We start from the raw sequence: 20,895 nt of genomic DNA, 5'->3' as shown, positions 1-20,895 counted from the left end.
GCATCTCTGGACAAAATGGATGGGTGACGTTTCGGGTCAAGACCCTTCCTCAGACCCGACCCAAGATGTCATCCATCCCTTTTTCTCCAGAGGCGCTGCCTGGCCCGCTGAGTTACTCCTGCACTGTGTGTCTATCTTCATCATAAACAAGCATCTGCAATTCCTTTGTACACAAGATAAATGTGGACAGGGCTTTCTCCATCGCTGCTCCCACCCTCTGGAACTCACTACCTCAGACCATCAGAGACTCCTCCTCACTCACCACATTCAAAACATCACTGAAGTCTCACCTGTTTAGCACTGCCTTCAACCACTGACCGTCACCTCACCTTATTTTTCCTTTTCTGTTCATTTACTTATTTTTATTTTTTTTCTATGTTTTAGTAAACCGTGCAAAGCGTCTTTGAGTTTTTAGAAAAGCGCTATACAAATGTAATGCATTATTATTATTATTATTAAATGTGGGCTGAATGTTACAATACAATACAATACAATATATCTTTATTGTCATTGTACAGGGAGGGGTACAACGAGATTGGGAATGCGCCTCCCATACGATGCAATAATTTAATTAGCTAGTTCAATTTGATTCTACCTTTGCTTGTCAAAGATTTCCATTCCTGGGACCAAAGGCAGAGCAGGCTGGAGTCAGGCCTATTGTTTTGCCATTGAAATTGAACTATCTGCCGAATAAGTAGTATTTCAACTGTTTGGTGGTCATCCATTAGCCTCCTACTCAGTACCCTGTCCGATCCTTCGTTGACCCAACTGCACAAATGTAGCATCTAACTGTAGCCTCCAGCAGCAACTGCAACTGTGTCCCAGCTTGGGCTGATTACCTGTGAGTTTGGACAGCGTACGTTCAGCTACATTCCAAGAGACGCTGTCCCTTTGGAGGAGGCAATAAACTTGCTCCCATGGCTCTGACCAGATTTGTGCTGCATAACAGTCATGGTGATAGGGAGATATCCCTCAGTTAATGCAACTTAAAACACCTGAACACCTTCGCTCAGTCTGCCTTGGCCTACGCAATCTCCCAGTTGCCAAACACTTTAACTCCACTTCCCATTCCCATACTGACTTTTCTGTCCTGGGCCTCCTCCACTGTCGGAGTGAGGTCAAATGCAAATTGGAGGAACAGCACCTCGTATTTAGGTTGGGCAGCTTACAGCCTAGCAGTATGAGTATTGATTTCACTCATTCCAAGTAACCCTTGCTTCCCCTCTTGCCCCATCCCTTCCCCCATCTTAGTCGTCCCACTAGTTTCACTGTCATCCTGCAGATGGTTAGTTTCACTGTTTGTATCCACTCGTAATCTCCATTTCCACAGCCAACAATGAACCATTGTGTGCTCCACCTTTCCATGATCATCGTTGCTGGCTTTGATTTGTTCTTTTCATACCTTTCACTCGTTTGCCCTTTGTACCTTTTCATACCTCTAGTTTCCCCCTCCCCTGACTCCCAGTCTGAAGAATATCAATAGTCAATAGTCAATAGTCGTTTATTTGTCACATACACATAAATGTGTAGTAAAATGAAACATTACCCGCAGTTGAACAATAAGACCAATAAGATTAATCAATAAAAATGCAATAACACATACAATCACAACTAACACCAAACAAAAAGAAACATCCATCACAGTGAGTCTCCTCCAGTCCCTCCTCACTGTGATGGAAGGCCAGAATGTCTTTTTCTCTTCCCTGCCGTCTTGTCCCGCGGTCAGGCTGTTGGAGTTGCCACGTCGGGGCGGTCGGGGCTCCCGATATTGAAGCCCCCGCTGGGCGGTGAAAAAAAATCCCGCGGCCTATTTCAGGCCGCGCCTGATGGTGAAAGGTCCGTGGCGGGCCGACCCAAGCCCCGCGATTCGGGGCGGGCGAACACGTTGCCTCTGCCGCTGCCGGAGCTCCCGATGTCGGCCCCCATCCAGGGGCCTGCGGGCTTCCGACGTCCACGCGGCCCGCGCCGGAGCCTCCGGAGACGAGTCGCAGCCGTTCCCGCAGCATTCGCAGGCAGCCAGCGCCGCAGGTGGTGAGTCCGGACCGCGGGCTCTGCGAACCAGAGACCCAGGTGGTCCCAGGTGCATGGCCGGTGGTAGGCCGCAACGGGAACGGAGACACGGCACAGAACAAAGGTCGCGTCTCCGTTCTGGAGAGAGAATGTTACAGTTACAGTTCCCGTTCCCTCCCACCCCCCCCCCCCAAAACATAACATACAACACTACATCATATTAACACTACAATTGAGACAAAAACAACAAAAAACACAAAAGACAGACGGACTGCAGGCAAGCCGCAGCTGCGACGGCAGCGCTGGATCTTGACCCGAAACGCCACCTATTCCTTTTCTCCAGAGATGCTGCCTGACCCGCTGAGTTACTCCAGCATTTTGTGTCTCTTCGGTGTAAACCAGCATCTGCAGTTCCTTCCTGCACATTAAAGCACAACAGTCCAGCTTGCCATCCAGCCACTATTCAGCATCTTACTCTGTGGCGGGTGATTGGTACATTCTTTCTCTGTGATTAATTCACAGACTTCCTGAGAAATGTGGACAATCTAAATATGAAGCAACGCTCAGTTTCACAAGTAGAGCACTAAAAGTATTCTGTGTCAAGGGTGGAATGAGTTACTGTGTTTATCATGCAGTTATTGGCTTTATCAAGGGAACGATTGCATCCTGAACCCTTCCTGTGTTGAAATGACTCAGCAAACTTTGTCCTGGTCTGACTCATTACCTTCTTGGTTTTCTCAATTGGAACTCTGAGTTTTCTGTTTTTTTTCTTCCTCCTCTGAAACCCAAGTGTTCATCTTTCTATTGCAGCCTCTCCTCAATTAGCCACTTTGTTTTTAACCTTGGAGACGTCTCGTCCTGTTCAAAGTCCAATGTTTCTCACATAAATATAAAACACCGACCAACATGTCTACACTAGCCCCACCTGCCTGCATTTGGCCCATTTATATACTAAAACTCTTGTTTGTTTGTTTGTTTGTTCCTGAACTACAGCCAAAACGGTACACGATAGCGCGACAATTTTAGGCCCACCTTTCTCACCGTCGTCCCTTTGGTGCTAATGGTAGATGTTTCATTGAAATCGGTGTTATATTTTTAAAGTTATTCACATTTTAAAGTTTAAATCTATCTCATAGGGAGGGAGGGGGGAGGGAGGAAGGGGAGTGGAGGGAGGATGAGGGGGGTTGAGGGGGATGGAGTGAGGGGGCACGGAAGAGGGGGAGGGAGGAGAAGGGAGGGAGGGGAAGGAGGGGGTGCTGCACCAATGCAGGAGAGGTTTGGGCCCAACGGGTCCACTTGGTCTAGTATCCCTCTAAACCTGTCCCATCCATGTACCTGTCTAATTGTTTCTCAAACGTGTTTCTTGAATTGTCTCTTAATCTCTCAGTAATAGATTCTCCCTTTTAGATGGTATCATCCTGTGGATCAGTTCTCTCTTTTCTTTGGAGCCTCTACATTTTCCTTGAGTAGGAATCCTATTGAAGAGGCAAATGTTTAACTGTGATGCATATAATGTTCATATTGACACCCATTCATAAAGGGGCTGTGTACTAGTTGGCACATTTCCCTCACCTGCGCCGAGATATCAGTCACACCATTTCACCCGTAAATGGACCTGGCAGATCACCTTATCCTTCTGTCCTTGACTCCTGCACAGTTACTGCACTGCTTGTTATGAATGTCTCTCAGTCCCATTGCGTACACTTAACCTGTTGTTTTTCCCTGCTGTTTTAACTCTCTCTAGAACAATTGTCCCTCTCCAGTTGTATTTAACCACCGTGTGGGCCGTCCTATGTAGCTCTTCTTTGCGTTCCCCTCCTTCCGTCTTCTGCAGCCACTGGAATATCTGTCCTGCTATCCCGGTTCTTTCCAGCCTTTCTTTGCATCTCCCAGACTCCCAGGAGCACGAAGCAGGCCCTTTGGCCCACTGAGTCCACAGAGGCATCAACCACCAGTGTACGCTGATCCCATTCCATTCTCCCCACATTCTCCTCGACTACCCCCAGCGTCCACCTCTCACTGACACACCAGGGGCAATTTACAGCGGGCTGCTAACCTACCCACCAACACGCAGTTGGGATGTTGGAGGGAACTGGAGCACCCAGGGGAAATCCACACGGTCACAGGGAGAAGGTGCAAGCCCCTCACAGGCAGCACCAGAGATCAGGATTGAACCTGAATTGCTGGACGTGGAACAAAATGGCACAGGAACAGGCCACTCGGCCCACGATATTTGTGCTGTGAGGCAGCAGCTCTTCTACTTACACCACAATCCCACCCACTCTGCCCTCTCTTCCAACAGCCAGGCCTTGAAAATACAAAGTGTCCCAGGCACTTCCTTTTGGACCCGGCTACACTCCCATACATTGGCTGCACTGCGCACTGAAGCCCTTGACCCTTCACCCAGATTTCCTTAACGAGAGAGAGAGAGAGAGAGAGAGATAAAATGACTGCATTCAGCATTTCTTCACTCACTCAATGCTCCTCATTTAAATTCCGTCTCAGTGTGAATGGTTTCAATGGGCTGAGGTACAACTTGGAACTTGCATTTGACATTGAAGCAAACACGTATTTTGGTGACTCAGCGAGTTGTGGCGGCGTAAATTCCAAGCAAAGGAGCTGTGTAAACATTCTCTGAGGCGTCCATTCATCAAACACGGGCCGCCCCTGTCCCCGATCATCTGAGCTCACGGTGGATCCGATGGGGCTTCGATGATCTTGCCAATCTTATCTCTCTCGGCAGCTTTATACGCTTATAGGCCACTGTGCTGCCTTTATTAAGATGTGTCTACCTTTCAAGAAGTGTCATTGTTTTCAGTGGTTCAGCAGTGTTCCAAGGAGATCAGGGTTTACAAGGGGTCACTCACTCACTGTCAGTGTTGACTTGTTAATACCAATCAGGGTGTGACGGAGATCCCCCAAGCCTATTATCACATGTATAAATAGCCCCCGGTATTTACAAAGGGTCCTGCAACCAGGTCAGTGTATTTGGTGTCAGGTCCGTGTGAACCAGTCCCGTGAATCTTCACTCCTCTATGACTACATTCTTCCTTCAATAAGGACAGCAAGCCTGTCCACGATACTCCAGGTGACGTCAGACTCACCAAAGCCCAACACAAATGCAACGAGATGTCCTTATTCCTGTATCACAAACTTCTCCTCATAAAGGCTAATGCACTAATTGACCGCCAAGTTTTCTTGCTGCACCTATGGGTGGGCCCTCTTTGACTACTGTGTGTCCCGAGAACCTAGCTTCCTTTGAACTGTCCAGCTTCCAACTATGTAAAAAAGAACTGCTTTTCTGTTTTTTGCACTGAATTTTATGTTCATCTGCCATGTTTTTGTCCACTTGTTCAGCTTGTCCATGTCTCCCTGATACCTCTTAACATCTTCCTCTGCACCCTTGCCCAGGTTAATGCCATCCACATGCTTGGAAAGATGACATGTTGTACCCTCTGCTGAATCGGTGATGTTGATCGTGAACAGCTGGGGTACAACATTAACCTCCGTGACATCCCACCAGTCACAGCTGACCAGCCCAAGAAGGATCTGTTTGTTCACATGCTGTCCAATAACCAATTCTCAGCCTGTGTCAATATTTGCACCAATTGCAGGTGCTCTAACATTGCAGACACAACCTGCTACACAGGACCTTTATAAACAAAATCCAAAGCCTCCACATATCCAACTTCAGTTTCATCTATTCTACTAGTTTCCAACCTCAAAGAACTCCTGTAAATTAGTCAAACATGATTTTTCTGCCAGGGATCCATGTTAAAGTCGCTTAATCCTATTATTCTTTATAAGGTGTTCATTGGTTTAGAGATACAACATGGGAACAGGCCCTTCGGCCCGCCGAGTCCATGCCAGCCATCGATCATCCTTTCATTCTAATTCTATGTTATCCCACTTTCACTTCCACCTTGTACACACTAGGGGCGATTTACAGAGGTCAATAAACAAGCACATCTTTGGGATGTGGGAGGAATCCAGAGCACCCGGATGAAACCCTCTGTGGTCACAGGGAGAACATGCAAACTCTATAAGGACAGCCTACGAGGTTGGGATCGAACCCTGGTCTCTGGCGTTGTGAGGCAGCAGCTCGACCAGCTGCACAATTGTGGCACTGCTCTGCCATTCTGTTATCATATCCTTCATTTTAGATTCAAATATTTTTGCTATCACTGATGCTAAACTGACAGGTCAGTATCTTCCTGTGTTAATCTTGCCACTCCTAAATAGTGGGGTCACCTTTACTACCCTCAAATTCCCAGGAGCACTTCCAAAATCCATAAAATATTGGAAGGTGATAACCAGAACATACACTTTTTCCATAGTTATCCCTTTCAAAAGTTTGGGATGCAGATTATTGGGTTCATGGGATTAAAAAAACAAACTGCTGGAAGAACTCAGTGAGTCAGGCAGCATCTGTGGAGGCAGAGGAAGATTAATGTTTTAGGTTGAGACCCTGCATCAGGGCTCGGCCCATGGGATTTTTCAGCTTCATGCTTACAACTCCTATTGTCCTATTTTGTGACTAACACTTTGTTCCTTCAGTTAATTATTCTCACTCAATTATTCTTTAACATGTTGGTCAGATTGTGCACGTCTCTTCCGTGAAGACAGATGTCAATTAATTGTTTAATTCCTCCTGTTATTTTCTCGTTGTCCATTATAAATCCCCCTCTCTCGGCCTGTAAGAGGCACACACTTGCTTTCATTAGTCTAATCCTTCTTGTGGACATATAAAAGCTTCAACAGTTCATTTGTAAGTTTCTTGTCATTTACTCTCATGTTTCACGTTGCCTTTCTTTATCAACCTTTCAATCCTTCTTTGTTGAGTTCTAAAATGCACCTAATCCTAAAGCCTGCTTATTTTTCTGGCAACTTTATAAGCCACTTCCTTGAATTTAGCACAAACTTTTGTCAGCCATGGGTCATTCACTTTTTCCTGTTCTAGTTTGTGCCTTAAAGAATTCTTATTACATTGCACCTTAAAGAATATGCATTATTTCTTCATGTGCTGACCATTGTCCCTCCTCCATCATGCCTTTCCCCTCAATCAACCACAGCCATCCCTCATGCTTTCATTGTTTCTTTTTGCCAAAACTTAAGAACCTGTTTTTGCATTGAACTGCGTCACTTCCAAATTCAACGTCAAATCCTGCCATATTATGATTGCTCTTCCCCAAAGTTTACAGTTTAAGGATAAGAGGAAAGTCTTTTAGGACCGAGATGCGATAGTTTTTTTTCACACACAGAGTGGTGAATCTGTGGAATTCTCTGCCACAGAAGGTAGTTGAGGCCAGTTCATTGGCTATATTTAAGAGGGAGTTAGATGTGGCCCTTGTGGCTAAAGGGATCAGGGAGTATGGAGAGAAGGCAGGTACAGGATACTGAGTTGGATGATCAGCCATGATCATATTGAATGACGGTGCAGGCTCGAAGGGCCGAATGGCCTACTCCTGCACCTATTTTCTATGTTTCTATGTTTCTAGTCTCCTCGACGACAAGATTATTCATCAAACCTTTCTCATTGCATTAAACAAGATACAAATTCATCTTTTCCCAAGTCGCTACCTCACCTTACGTAAATAATTCTTGAATATATTCCATGAGTTCATTGTTCTCTTAATTACAATCTATATCTAGTTAGTCTCATGATTACTATTTAACCCAGCTGCACGCAGCTCCAGTTTATGATTAATGCCACACCTGATATTACAACTGCTATTTGCAGCCTTTTCCCCAACTCCATCCAATGTTCTCTGTCCTTTGATCTTTCTTCACTTGAGCCAAGTTCGATCTAATTCTGTGTCATGATCGGTAAAGCCAGGATCATTTCTCACAGCTGCATTGATCTCTTCCCTTACTAATACCACTATTCCACCTGCTTTTCTTTTTGCCTTTTCGTCCTTATTATCGAATGTTCTGGATTATTTAGTCCCCAGCATAGGTCACCCTGCAGCCCTTTCCCCCATAATGTGCCATGCATTCATTTACCTTGCTGTGAATGTTGTGAATGCTCAGATACAACCTCTTTAGTTTTAGTTTTATCATTCTAACATTTTTCCACTTTTCTGCACCTCTTCGCTGCTCGACATTGATTTGCCATCTATATATTTCACTCACCTCTTTTCCAACTATGCTGTCTGTGTGGAGTTTGCACATTCTCCCTGTGACTTAGGTCTCCTCTGGGTGCGCTTATTTCCTCCCATATCCCAAAGACGTGCAGGATTATAGGTTGAATGGGCTCTGTAATTTCTCTCTATTGAGTGGGGATTGTTTGACAAAGTGGGATAACATGTTATATGAAAGATATTGTCCAGCTTGAAAGGGTTCAGAAAAGATTTACAAGGATGTTGCCAGGACAGAAGGTGCAAGCTATAGGGAGAGGTTGCGTAGGCTGGGGTAGACACAAAATGCTGGAGTAACTCAGCAGGACAGGCAGCATCTCTGGAGAGAAGGAATGGGTGACATTTCGGGTCAAGACCCTTCTTCAGACTGATGGTAGGCTGAGGTCTCTATTCCATGGAGCGCAGGAGGATGAGGGGGGAGCTTATAGAGCTGTACAAAATCATGAGAGGAATAGATCGGGTAGATGCACAGAGTCTCTTGCCCAGAGTCGGGGAATCGAGAATCATAGGTTCAAGGTGAAGGGGAAAAGATTTAATGGGAATCTGAGGGGTAACTTTTTCACACAAAGGGTGGTGAGTTTATGGAACCACAGGAGGTAGTTGAGGCTGGGACTATCCCATCGTTTAAGAAACAGTTAGACAGGTACATGGATAGGACAGGTTTGGAGGGATATGGACCAAGCGCAGGCAAGTGGGACTAGTGTAGCTGGGACACTGTTGGCCGGTGTGGGCAAGTTGGGCCGAAGGACCTGTTTCCACACTGTATCACTCTATGAGTCTATAACTGGTATGAATAGGTGATTGATGGTCAGACAAAAGGGCCTGTTTCTATGCTGCTGTATCTTTTAAAAACCTGCTTTGTTTGTGAAATTCATTTGAATGGGCAGCACAACACTGCCTCACAGCTTCAGAAACCCGGGTGTGATGTTGACCAGGGATGCTGTCTACGTGAAGTTTGCCATTCTCCCCTTGACTATCTGGGCTTCCCACAATTGCTCCGATTTCCTCCCACATCTCTCGGTTGATGGGGTAATTGGCTGCTGTAAATTGCCCTTGTGCAGATAAGCAGTGGAATCTGAGGGGGGGGGGGGGTTAATTGATGGGAACATGGAGAGAATGCAATGACGTAGGCTAAAATACATGTCAAAAGGTGTGTGCTTGATGTTTAGTGTGGACTCGCTCGGCTGAAGGGCCTGTTTCCCTGCTGTACCTCTCTCTGACTCTATTCCACCCCGGCCAAGCTTGCTGGAAGCATCCCCTATATCGCTGGCAACCCACCTGCAAGGACTTTGCAGTGTCCAGATTGAGTTTCAGTTTAGCACAGACTTAATTTCTCTTGTCCGCCATGGATAAATCAGTTAGTTTAGTTTTAGTCTAGCTTATTGTCACGTGTACAGTTACAAGCTTTTTGCTGCATGCTAACCAGTCAGCGGAAAGACAATATATGATTACAATCGAGCTGCGCACAGTGTTCAGATACAGGATAAAAGGAATAAGGTTTAGTGCAAGATTAAGTCCAGTAAAGTCCTCTTAAAGATAGTCCAAGGGTCTCCAATCGTATGGTTTAGGTGTATAAATTGTGGGGACTGAGGATGACCTCGAGAATGAATGAAAGGCAGTGTGGAAGACCCCACGGAACATACAGATCGGATGAGTTGATGTGAGTGAGGGGAGTGGAGTGGTGAGGAACATCCATTCCTCTGTCCGTGAGGCGGCTGTGGTTGGGAGACTCGCCAGGGTTGTGCGTGGGCGTTGCTGGTGCTCCGTGTTGTCTGGCAGGAGTGGGCAGCCTGACCGTCACAATCTGGGCGGCTTTATTAACCCTCCAAGGTTGGCCTCAGTCGCTGGTAAAAACAGTGACTGCTCAGATGAGAGAGGATAGATCCACAGGTTGTGCGTGGGGTAAAGACCCTTAATGATGCTTTCATCTAAGTTTGAATGTAATTTTCCACACTAGCAGCAGTTGTGGGGGTGGGGGGGATAGCAAGCTGGAGGGAGGCTTCCTACAGCCGTTCACATGCAAGGGAGGGGGGCTTTCATTCCTGGAAACTATAGGCAACTGGCAAGATGGCCAGTAATTGATCATTTAAAAAACAGACAAATGCTGGAAATCTGAAATATCCCCAGAAAATGTTGGGAAATCTCTTCAGGCCAGGCAGCACCTGTGGAGAGAGAAACAATAGACAATAGGTGCAGGAGGAGGCCATTCGGCCCTTCGAGCCAGCACCGCCATTCAATGTGATCATGGCTGATCATTCTCAATCAGTACCCCGTTCCTGCCTTCTCCCCATACCCCCTGACTCCGCTATCCTTAAGTGCTCTATCTAGCTCTCTGTATCTTTTTTTAAAACCTCCTGCTTTGTTTGTGAAATTCATTTGAATGGGCAGCACAACACTGCCTCACAGCTTCAGAAACCCGGGTGTGATGTGATGTGAAACAGATAATGTCTCGGATCGAAGACCGTCCATCTTTGCAGATGTGCTGCCTGACCTGCTGAGTTTTTCCCAGCATTTTCTGTATTTATATCAACAGATTCTGTTGGCCCAAATGGTACGTGCTGATCATTGTGGACCAAGGAGCTTTCTCTCACTTTACCTGATCATGTCCCGCTCTATTCCTGCTTGTACATGGTTCCGGCATAACTTCCATGCTGCTGGATAAAGATCATTCTCCAAGAGCAGTGTTGCGATGTTGGCAGATGAATTTTGAGAAAGAACATTCCTGTTGAAAGGGGGATGGATATGTGATTGGCTCCAGGCCTGGTATCACTTGTGGAGGTTTGCTTTTACATTAGGAAATCTTTAAAATATGATGGCAGCATTCAGCTTTCCATCAAGAACCAAAGTGCTGGAGGAACGCCTGTGGGAGGAAATGGAAGCATCCGGAAGAAACTCGCGCGGTCACAGGGAGAATGTGCAAACTCCACACAGACAGGACCCGAGGTCAGGATCGAACCCGGGTCTCTGGCATTGTGAGTCAGCAGCTCTACCAGCTGTGCCTCTGTGCCATTGGAATGGAAGCTTTCTATCATTTGGTACTTTTGACAGTTTTCTATCAGTCAGTTCTGTTGGTGATGATCTTTAATGGCATCCTTGGCTATCAGTAGGTAGTATTTGTGTCCCTCAGAATCAAGCCATGCCTCCTTTGTGGATAATGAATATTTCTTCTCATATACGAGAACAATCTCTCTCACGCTCATTTAGTCTGATCTTGCAGTGGAAGGTTAGTTTGGATGTTTTACCTGGGTTCCCATAGAGTCATAGAGCACAGAAGCAGGCCCTTCGGCCCACCAAGTCCTTGCTGAACATTGTACTTATCTCTGGTAGTCCCTCAGTGATCCAAGTGCTTTTCCAGATGCTGGTGAAACGTGTGAGTTGTGGTTAAACAGCCACTTTGTGGGACTGTACTGTAACTGGGTCAGAGATGAGGAACCTCAAAACGAGAGGGACCCTGATGGAGGTTTCTAAAGGGGCATTGAAGCATTTGGTTTGAGATGGGGGATGGAGAAGTGTTGGAGCCTGTGATCAGGGTCGTGATGGCCATAAAGCATGAGTTAAAGTGAAACGGCCAGCTGGTCCACGAGCCCAACCGCACCAATGCAGGCAGCGCAGGGTTGCATGGTTGATGCGTTGGAGCTGGCGCCTTGTGAGTAAGAAGCCAGTTTGATCATTCAACGTCTGTTAAGTTTGGCCATCTGGAACAGAAGCTCCAGGGCGGCAGGAAGGCCGGCAGCAGGCTTTTGTCTTGTTGCCAGGAGGTCTGTCTGCAATCCCTGGGGCTTCTGAAGCCGCACGGGCTGCCTGTGAGAGAAACTGAGGTCGGAGGAGGAGAAGGGGTGGTGGGGAAGGCAAGGCCGTGCAGAGGGGTCGGGTGAAGTCGCTGGATTCATCTGCCTCAGACTTAACAACTCTAGACCTAAAGTCATAGAGTTGTGCAGCACAGGAACAGGCCTTTCTGCCCACCATGTTCCTGCCAATCTTTTTATCCATCTACACTAATCTCATTTGCTGACGTTAAGACTGTGTCCTTCTGTGCATTGTCTATTTATGAGTCTGTTTGATTGCCTCTTAAACGTAGTGATTCTATCTGGTTTCATCACCTCCTCTGACAGCACATTCCAGATATCAACCATTCTTCATGTAAACAAAAACCCTTACCCCTGTGTTCCCCTTTAAAGCTCCTTCCCCTCATGTTAGCCCTCTGCCTTACTTTTGATACCCCTGCCATGGGAAAAGGATTTTCCCTATCTTCCCCATCTATGTCTCTCCTAATCTGATCATGTCATCCCCTCAACCTCGATCTCCCCAGAGAAAACAAGCCCAGTCTACCTCTCCCCGTAACTAAATCTCCAATCCAGGCAACATCCCGGTGAATCGCCACAATTTGCCACAAACAGCTCTGATGAGTTAAGGAGAGGAAAATATTCCTCTCCTCCTCCCCCCCCCCCCCCCCCCCCCCCAGTAGTTTTTAAGCCAGTTCCACTGTTTAATAATGTAATATTATCATGACTGATCTGATTATAACCTCAACTCCAAGTTTTTGTGTTCTCCTAGTAACCTTTCACCTCAATGCTTATCAAGAATCTATTTACCGTTGCCCATAAAATTTTCAATGGCGCTCCTTCCACCAGCCTTGGAAAAAGAGAATTCCCAAGACCCAATCCTCTGAGAGAGAAAAAAATTGTTTTAAACCTTAGACGGCATTTGGAGTATTGTGGACAGTTCTGGTCACAACATTATAGTGGGGAGATAATTAAGCTTGAGAGGGTGCAGAAAAGATTCCTAAGGATGTCAACTGGACTGGAAGGCCTGAGTTATGAAGAGAGACTGGATATGCTGGGACTGTTTTTCTTGTACAAAAGAGGTGACTTTATAGAGGTTTATAAAATTATGAGCATAATTTTATGAACTTATGAGTTCATAAGTTATAGGAGCACAATTGGACCATTCGGCCCATCAAGTCGACTCTGCCATTCAATCATAGCTGATCTATCTTTCCCTCTCAACTTCATTCCCCTGCCTTCTCCTCATAACCCTTGACACCTTTATGAGATAAGGGGGTTGGTCACAGTCTTTTTCTCAGGATCGGGGAGTCTAAAACTAGGAGCCATAAGTGTAAGGTGAGTGGGCGGTGGTTTAAAGGGGATCCGACAGGTAAAGTTTTCACACAAAGCGTAGTTGGCATCTGGAATGAGCTGCCAGGGGAGGTTGTGGAGTCAGGAGCTGTAACAGTGTTTGAGAGGCATCTGGACAGGTACATGAATGAGCAGGGCATAGAGGGGTGCAAAAGTAATGGAAGAGTAGGTCAGAGGCCAGGAATACTGTAGCAAGGGTTGCTGCTAATTCCCCACCACCTGCCACAATCTGCAAGCTCAAATCAGGAGTGTGGTGGAATAATCTCCACCTGCCTGGATAAGTGCACCTTCAACAACACTAAAGAAGCCCGCGTAGCGCAGGACATATCAGCTCACTCGAGAGGTATCCCATCCACAACCATTCACTCACTCCACCACCGATGAACAGCAGCAGTGATTAGTACCATGTACACGGTGCTCGGCAGCAACTCACCAAGACTCTTTAGACAGCATCTTCCAAACCCACACCTCTACCAGCTTGAAGGACAAGGGCAGACAAAGCAGAGTCAGGAGAGAGTGTTTATTGTCATAAAGGTATATTCCAGACAGAACAATTAAAATCTTGCTTGTAGAAGCAAAACAGAACATGTAAACATAATACTCTGTAAACAATGTAATGAATGAACAAAAATCTCAGTATATTTTTATATAAATATATATACACATATAAAATCAAACAATAATATTGCAAAAAAGACATAACCAATTCTCTCTCTCTCTCTCTCTCTCTCTCTCTCTCTCTCTCTCTCTCTCTCTCTCTCTCTCTCTCTCTCTCTCTCTCTCTCTCTCTCTCTTTTCCCCCACACTCTGTTCCTCTCCCTCTTTGTCTCTCCTCTGTCTGTTTCTCTATTGCTCTCTCTCCCACCCTGCATACCTCTCACCCCTTGCCTCCCCCTAAACCCTACCTCACCCCCTCCTAAACCCTACCTCACCCCCCCCTAAACCCTACCTCACCCCCCCCTAAACCCTACCTCACCCCCTCCTAAACCCTACCTCACCCCCTACTAAACCCTACCTCACCCCCTCCTAAACCCTACCTCACCCCCTCCACCTTCTCCTCCCTCCATCCCTCCCTCTCCCACTTTCTCTCTGTCCCGCTCCCACTCTCTCCCTCCCCCTGTCTCTCTCACACTTTCTACCTCTCTATCTGTAATCCTTTGACATCTCTCTTTTCCACTCTCTGCGTATCATACATTTGTTTATCTGTTGCTAACTTGGCATCTTCTGAAGAGTGCTGACTTTCCTACGGCAACTTCGGGGTTAAGTGCTGGATTGTATTCCTTTGGGTGGAGTTAGGAATGATTTGTAAGAATATGATTAGACTTGTCTGTTCACAGAGCTCCCATTACATTCCTGATTTATCTCAACCCACAACCTCTGGCAGCGTTCTGATCCAGCTGTTGCTCAGCGCATTATCCAACAAGCCCTTCGACCCCTGAGCTCTGGTTTCACAGCTTAACGCCAGCACGGGCAGGGTGGAGATAAGCAGAGTAAAAAACTGGAGGAATTTGTAGGCGTTTGTGCTTGCATCGAATCCGAAGTGCCCACACCCTGCCCTTCTCCTGAACAACAAAGTATCACATCGTTTGAATCACCATTACATTTATTTCACCACAAGCTGTGCAGTACCAGATTGTTTTGAGGCAGGTTTTGGAGGCACGGTCGAAGAACATGGAATCTCGGCCAAAGGGGAAGATTGGAGCTCCATTGTGGAAAGTCTGCTCCCCTCCTCCAAACAGGGATAACCTTGACCCTTGCCTGTCCATTCCCTGGAATACTGCCAGCAATACTGCTCCTTGGCACACTCTGCTGGGGAAGTGCAGAGAGACCTCTCAATTACCGTCCACGGTAGTTCCTGCCTTCAGGCCTGCGTCCATTACCAGTGGCAGTGCCGAGTACGATCACAATGTAGGAGCAGGAATAGGCCACTCGGCCCCTCTAGCCTTCCCCCTCTTCCATTTTAATCATGGCTGATCTATTCTGGCTTCAACTCCTCTACTGTGCCAGCTCCCCTTAACACGCAATCCCTTGATCTTTCACCTCCACCTTAATGATCTGGCTTCCATCATCCTCAGGGACAGAGAATCCCGCAGTATCACCAAGTTCTGGGAGAATTTGCACGTGTCTCCTTTTTCATATAACCACCCCCTTTAGTTTGTAGCTCTGTTCTTTGTCCGTGACTCTGCCACTGGTGGAAACATCTCAACATCTAACCTGTCAAGCCCCTTTGGACTTCCATCTACCTTGCCCCTCCCTACCCATCACAGGGCTAGGCCCCTGTATGGATGCATCTCCTTATGCCTGCTTAGCTGCAGCGTACACAGGGAACGGTGTAAGGAGATGGAGACCGACGTCACAGTAAGTTGTTTTACAATAGACAATAGGTGCAGGAGGAGGCCATTCGGCTCTTCGAGCCAGCACCACCATTCAATGTGATCATGGCTGATCATTCTCAATCAGTACCCCGTTCCTGCCTTCTCCCCATACCCCCTGACTCCGCTATCCTTAAGAGCTCTATCTAGCTCTCTCTTGAATGCATTCAGAGACTTGGCCTCCACTGCCTTCTGAGGCAGAGAATTCCACAGATTTACAATTCTTGACAGTGGAGTGCTGCCAGGGTGGTGTTGGAGGCAGATATTTTACGAGGCTCTTAGGTAGACACATGGGTATATGCATGAAATGGGGGGGATATGGATCACATGCAGGCAGAGGAGATTAGTTAAACTTGGCATCATGTTCAGCACAGACATTGTGGGTCAAAGGGCCTATGTTGTACTGTTCTATGTTCATTCTCCTTGCCGAGAACTGTTCTCCCTCATGCCACTGTGACAGAAGGCGCTGGGCTGGTTTTGTGGATATTGTACTCACCCACTCGACCAGGCACGAGTAGGGAGATGGTGAAGCAGCTGTTGACACACGATAGCAGGCCAGGTAATAGTGGAAGATTCTGATGAGGGAAGTGCTTGAGGTTTCCGATAATCCGTCACTAGGCTTGTTGCATCGCACACTGGTTGCTGGATCTGAGCGAGCTGGTTTATGGGAGGCAGTAACAGTCAAACGGTCAGCTCTCAACGGCCTTCCACCACAGTGTCATGAGGGAGAACAGTTCTCGACAAGGAGAATGAACATAGAACAATACAACACAGCCCCTTCGGCCCACAATGGCTGTGCTGAACAAGATGCCAAGTGAAACTAATCTCTGTCTGCATGTGATCCACGTCTTTCCATTTCATGTGTCTACCTAAAAGCCTCTTAAAATGTACGATTGTATCTGCCTCCAACACCACCCTGACGGTGCTCCCCTCTCCCCTCTCCCCTCTCCCCTCTCCCCTCTCCCCTCTCCCCTCTCCCCTCTCCCCTCTCCCCTCTCCCCTCTCCCCTCTCCCCTCTCCCCTCTCCCCTCTCCCCTCTCCCCTCTCCCCTCTCCCCTCTCCCCTCTCCCCTCTCCCCTCAGGGGAAAACAACTTACTCGCATATATCCTTAAACATTCTACTTTATGATAGACTTTATAGCTATCCCCTCTCACCTTTGTCATTTCCACCTTGGGTTAAAGATTCTTACTGTCTACCCTGTCTATGCCCCTCATGATTTTATACGCTTTTATCAAGTCTCTGCATAACCTTCGACTCTCCAAAGAAACCAATCCCAGTTTGCCCAATGTCTCTTCATAGCTAATACTCTCTAATCCAGGCAGCATTCTGGTTGATTTATTCACAAAATGCTGGAGTAACTCAGCGGGACAGGCAGCATCTCGGGAGAGAAGGAATGGGTGACGTTTCGGGTCGAGACCCTTCTACAGACTGATGTCAGGGGGGCGGGACAAAGGAAGGATGTAGGTGGAGACAGGAAGATAGAGGGAGATCTGGGAAGGGGGAGGGGAAGAGAGGGACAGAGGAACTATCTAAAGTTGGAGAAGTCGATGTTCATACCACTAAAAGTGATATCCTTCTTTTGTCCCGCCCCCCTGACATCAGTCTGAAGAAGGGTCTCGACCCGAAACGTCACCCATTCCTTCTCTCCCGAGATGCTGCCTGACCTGCTGAGTTACTCCAGCATTTTGTGAATAAATCGATTTGTACCAGCATCTGCAGTTATTTTCTTATTATAGCATTCTGGTTGACCCTTTTCTGCACCCTGTCCTTTCGCCTCCACCTCCTTCTCGCGATGGGGCGACCAGAACTGCACTCAATACTCCAAATGTGGCTGAAGCAAAGTCTTGTCGAGCTGCAGCATGACTTTGGTAAAGCTGCAAGTGGTGGCAAGGTTCTGTTAACAAGTCACGCAAGTTGAGACAGCAAAGGGAGTTGGGTGCCAAACGGTTGAATCAGTCACCGTGAACCAGAGGCACTCACGCCACATCTGTGACAACCGTGGTCACACCGCGGCCAGCATCTGCTCACTGAGAGCGGGGGAAAGGTTCAATGACTTGCACCGACCGGGGCTTGGCAGGTTGACAAACAGCAAATCCGTTTCCTTCAGGACAGATGAAGGAAGTCATCAGGCATCAGGACAGATGAAAGGAAGTCGTACTAATTCTTCATAAAGTACCGGAGTAGTGTTGCCAGTTTTGGTGAGGCGTGCAGATGTCTAAGTTCTTTTTATTTTCTAAATTTTGTTGTCATTCTCCTTCCCGTTTCCACGGGAACCACTTTGACCTGTAGGGGTTCATGGTCCACCCTCCTCCCCACTTCACTTTAGTTTTATTGTCACGTGTACCGAGGTTGCGTGTTAACCAGCCAGCGGAAAGACAGTACATGATTACAATCGAGCCTTTAAGGTCGTAAGGTCATAAGGAATAGGAGTAGAATTATACCATTCGGCCCATCGAGTCTACTCCGCCATTCAATCATGGCTGATCTATCTCTCCCTCCTAACCCCATTCTCCTGCCTTCTCCCTTCTCCCCATAACCTCTGACACCTGTACTGATCAACAAGTACTAATCAGGTGCTAATCACCTGTACCAATTCACAGTGTACGTGTCCATACCTCTCCATACCTCCGTAGGTTTACGTTGGAAGCAATGGAAGTTGGGGGAAAGGAGGAATGTCTTTTGCCTTGCATTGTTTTTCAATAGAATTCAACTCCTTGTCCTCACTCTGTCAGGTCCCCACATCAGTGAGGTGAGCCTACACCAAGATCAAGATGCCACCTCCCAAGGATATCGTGAAGATCGCTGTGCAAATGCCCGGAGCCTATCCTCAGCTCATAGACCTCGACCAGGTAAGGGACGCATCTGGGGAACTGCACCCACCACAGCAAATTTACACTTGGTTCTCATTTCTCTTTGATAATCAGCACGGGCAGATAATCACAAACAAGGGCAGCACGGTGGCGCAGCGGTAGAGCTCATAGCCTCAGAATAAAAGGATGCACCTTTAGAAAGGAGATGAGGAGGAATATCTTTAGTCAGACGGTGGTGAAACTCGGACAGCTGTGAAGGCCGCGTCAATGGATATTTTTAAGGCAGAGATTGAAAGATTCTTGATTCGTAATGGTGTCAGGGGTAATGGGGAGAAGGCAGGAGAATGGGGTTGAGAGGGCCAGATATATCAGCCATGATTGAATGGCAGAGCAGACTTGATGGGCTGAACGGCCTAATTCTGCTCCTAGAACGTATGAATTTAAAGGCCATTCTCTAAAGCATAGTGGGACCAGATGACATAGGTATCTGGGGTGGTTGTCAAGTGGCTGAATGTTCTGTGCGATTCTGCTAGTGCTAGGGGTGGCACGGTGGCGCAGCTTTACAGCGTCAGAGACCCTGCTTCAATCCTGACTGCGGGTGCTGTCTGCACAGAGTTTGTACATTCTCCCTGGGACCACGTGGGTTTTCTCCATGTGCTCCGGTTTCCTCCCATACTTCGAAGACTTACAAATTTGTAAGTTAATTGGCCTGGTATAAATGTAAATTGTCCCTAGTGTGTGTAGGGCAGTATTAATGTGCGTGGATTGCTGGTCGGTGCTGACTCGGTGGGCCAAAGGACCTGTTTCTATACTGTATCTCTAAAACAAACAAAAACTAAAGGCGATTATGGAGGGACGGGGTGGGGGGGAGTAATCTGTAGATAATCAAAGAAACATTATTGTCTGATAAGATGTCTTCTGGGCAGTACAAGTGAGTGAATGAATAGTGTCTGGAGTGTAAAGATGAAGTCACTCGCTCTGATAATTATGTCAGTTGGTGCTTACAGCTTCTTAAAAATCTGCACAAAGCCAGACATTGTGCTTCTCTAAACTGTATTCACGAATACCCATGGATTACCGATTAGGCCGCTCTGCTGTACATAACCACCCCAGAACTTGTTAACTCTCAGCCTGCTTCAGTCAGGAAACTCTGAGGCCCTCCAAATTATCAAAGCACAAATTTCACTCCCGATCAAAAGTATTGGGGTCTCTAAATGTATAAGCAAAGGACTGCAGGTGCTGGTTGATGCACAAAGTGCTGGAGTAACTCAGCTGGTCAGGCAGCATCTCTGGAGAACTTGGATAGTTGGCATTTCGGGCTGGGATCTTACCCAAAATGTCACTTATCCATGTTCTCCAGAGATGCTGCCTGACCTGCTGAGTTAATCCAGCACTTTGTGTCATAGAGTCTTACAGCATGGAAACAGGCCCTTCGGCCCAACTTGCCCACACCGGCCAATTTGTCCCATCTACACTAGTCCCACCTGCTTGCTTAAGGCCCATATCCCTCTAAACCTGTCCTATCCATGCACCTGTCTAAATGTTTCTTAAACTTTGCGATAGTACCTGCCTCAACTGCTTCCTCTGGCAGCTCGTTCCATACACCTACCACTCTATGTGTAAAAAGGTTACCCTTCAGGTTTTCATTAAATCTTTCCCCCCTCACCTTGAACATATGTCCTCTGGTTGTTGATTCTCTTACTCTGGGCAAGGGACTCTGTGCGTCAACCCGATCTATTCCTCTCATGATTTTGTACACTTCTATAAGATCACCCCTCATCCTCCTGGGCTCCAAGGAATAGAGTCTGAGCCTGCTCAACCTCTCCCTGCAGCTCAGGCCCCCGAGACCTGGCAACATCCTCGTAAATCGTCTCGGTACTCTTCCCAGGGTGTCCTTTTGGGTTTTCTAAATCCCTGATGGCCCGAGCAGCCAGGGGTGTTCCTTTGGATTGTAGTTGTGATTAGACTCCTTCTCTTGCTGAGGTGCTTGTGGTTCTGGTATTTCCCCAAAGACACAACGAGCTCAGACACGCGAGCAGTCTTGAGTTCGATAGCATTCCTTAATAGCAATCTGTTTAACGTAGTGCAACTTTACAAGACGATTACTGAGGCCACAACCAACGCCGCCCAGAGATCCCCGCACATTAACACTACACACTAGGGACAATTTTTACATTTGCACAGCCAATTAACCTACATACCGGTACGTCTTTGGAGTGTGGGAGGAAACCGAAGATCTCGGAGAAAACCCACGCAGGTCACGGGGAGAACGTACAAACTCCGTACAGACGGCGCCCGTAGTCAGGATCGAACCTGAATCTCCGGCGCTGCATTCGCTGTAAGGCAGCAACTCTACCGCTGCGCCACCGTGCCGCCCAGAGGTTGGAAGCTCCAGCCTCTGGTTGGAAGTTCCCGAGGAGTCAGGCACGA

The 20,895-nt window shown here is 47.3% G+C and overlaps 1 protein-coding gene across 3 annotated transcripts in view; it reads left to right on the top strand.

The window, feature by feature from the left end:
* Positions 1-20,895, top strand: part of elmo3 (engulfment and cell motility 3) — an 82,209-nt gene that overhangs the window by 7,813 nt on the left and 53,501 nt on the right. For all 3 annotated transcript variants that reach the window (XM_078401703.1, XM_078401704.1, XM_078401705.1), the window contains exon 2: positions 18,388-18,504. In XM_078401703.1, coding sequence (XP_078257829.1) covers positions 18,427-18,504 — 78 coding nt within the window. In that variant the 5' untranslated portion in view covers positions 18,388-18,426. The remainder of the gene's footprint in view (positions 1-18,387; positions 18,505-20,895) is intronic.

Source organism: Rhinoraja longicauda, chromosome 6 (genome assembly GCF_053455715.1).
Source record: "Rhinoraja longicauda isolate Sanriku21f chromosome 6, sRhiLon1.1, whole genome shotgun sequence".
NCBI classification, from domain to species: domain Eukaryota; kingdom Metazoa; phylum Chordata; class Chondrichthyes; order Rajiformes; family Arhynchobatidae; genus Rhinoraja; species Rhinoraja longicauda.
Note: the sequence above shows the minus strand (reverse complement) of the source record. Positions and strands in the feature narration are given on the sequence as shown.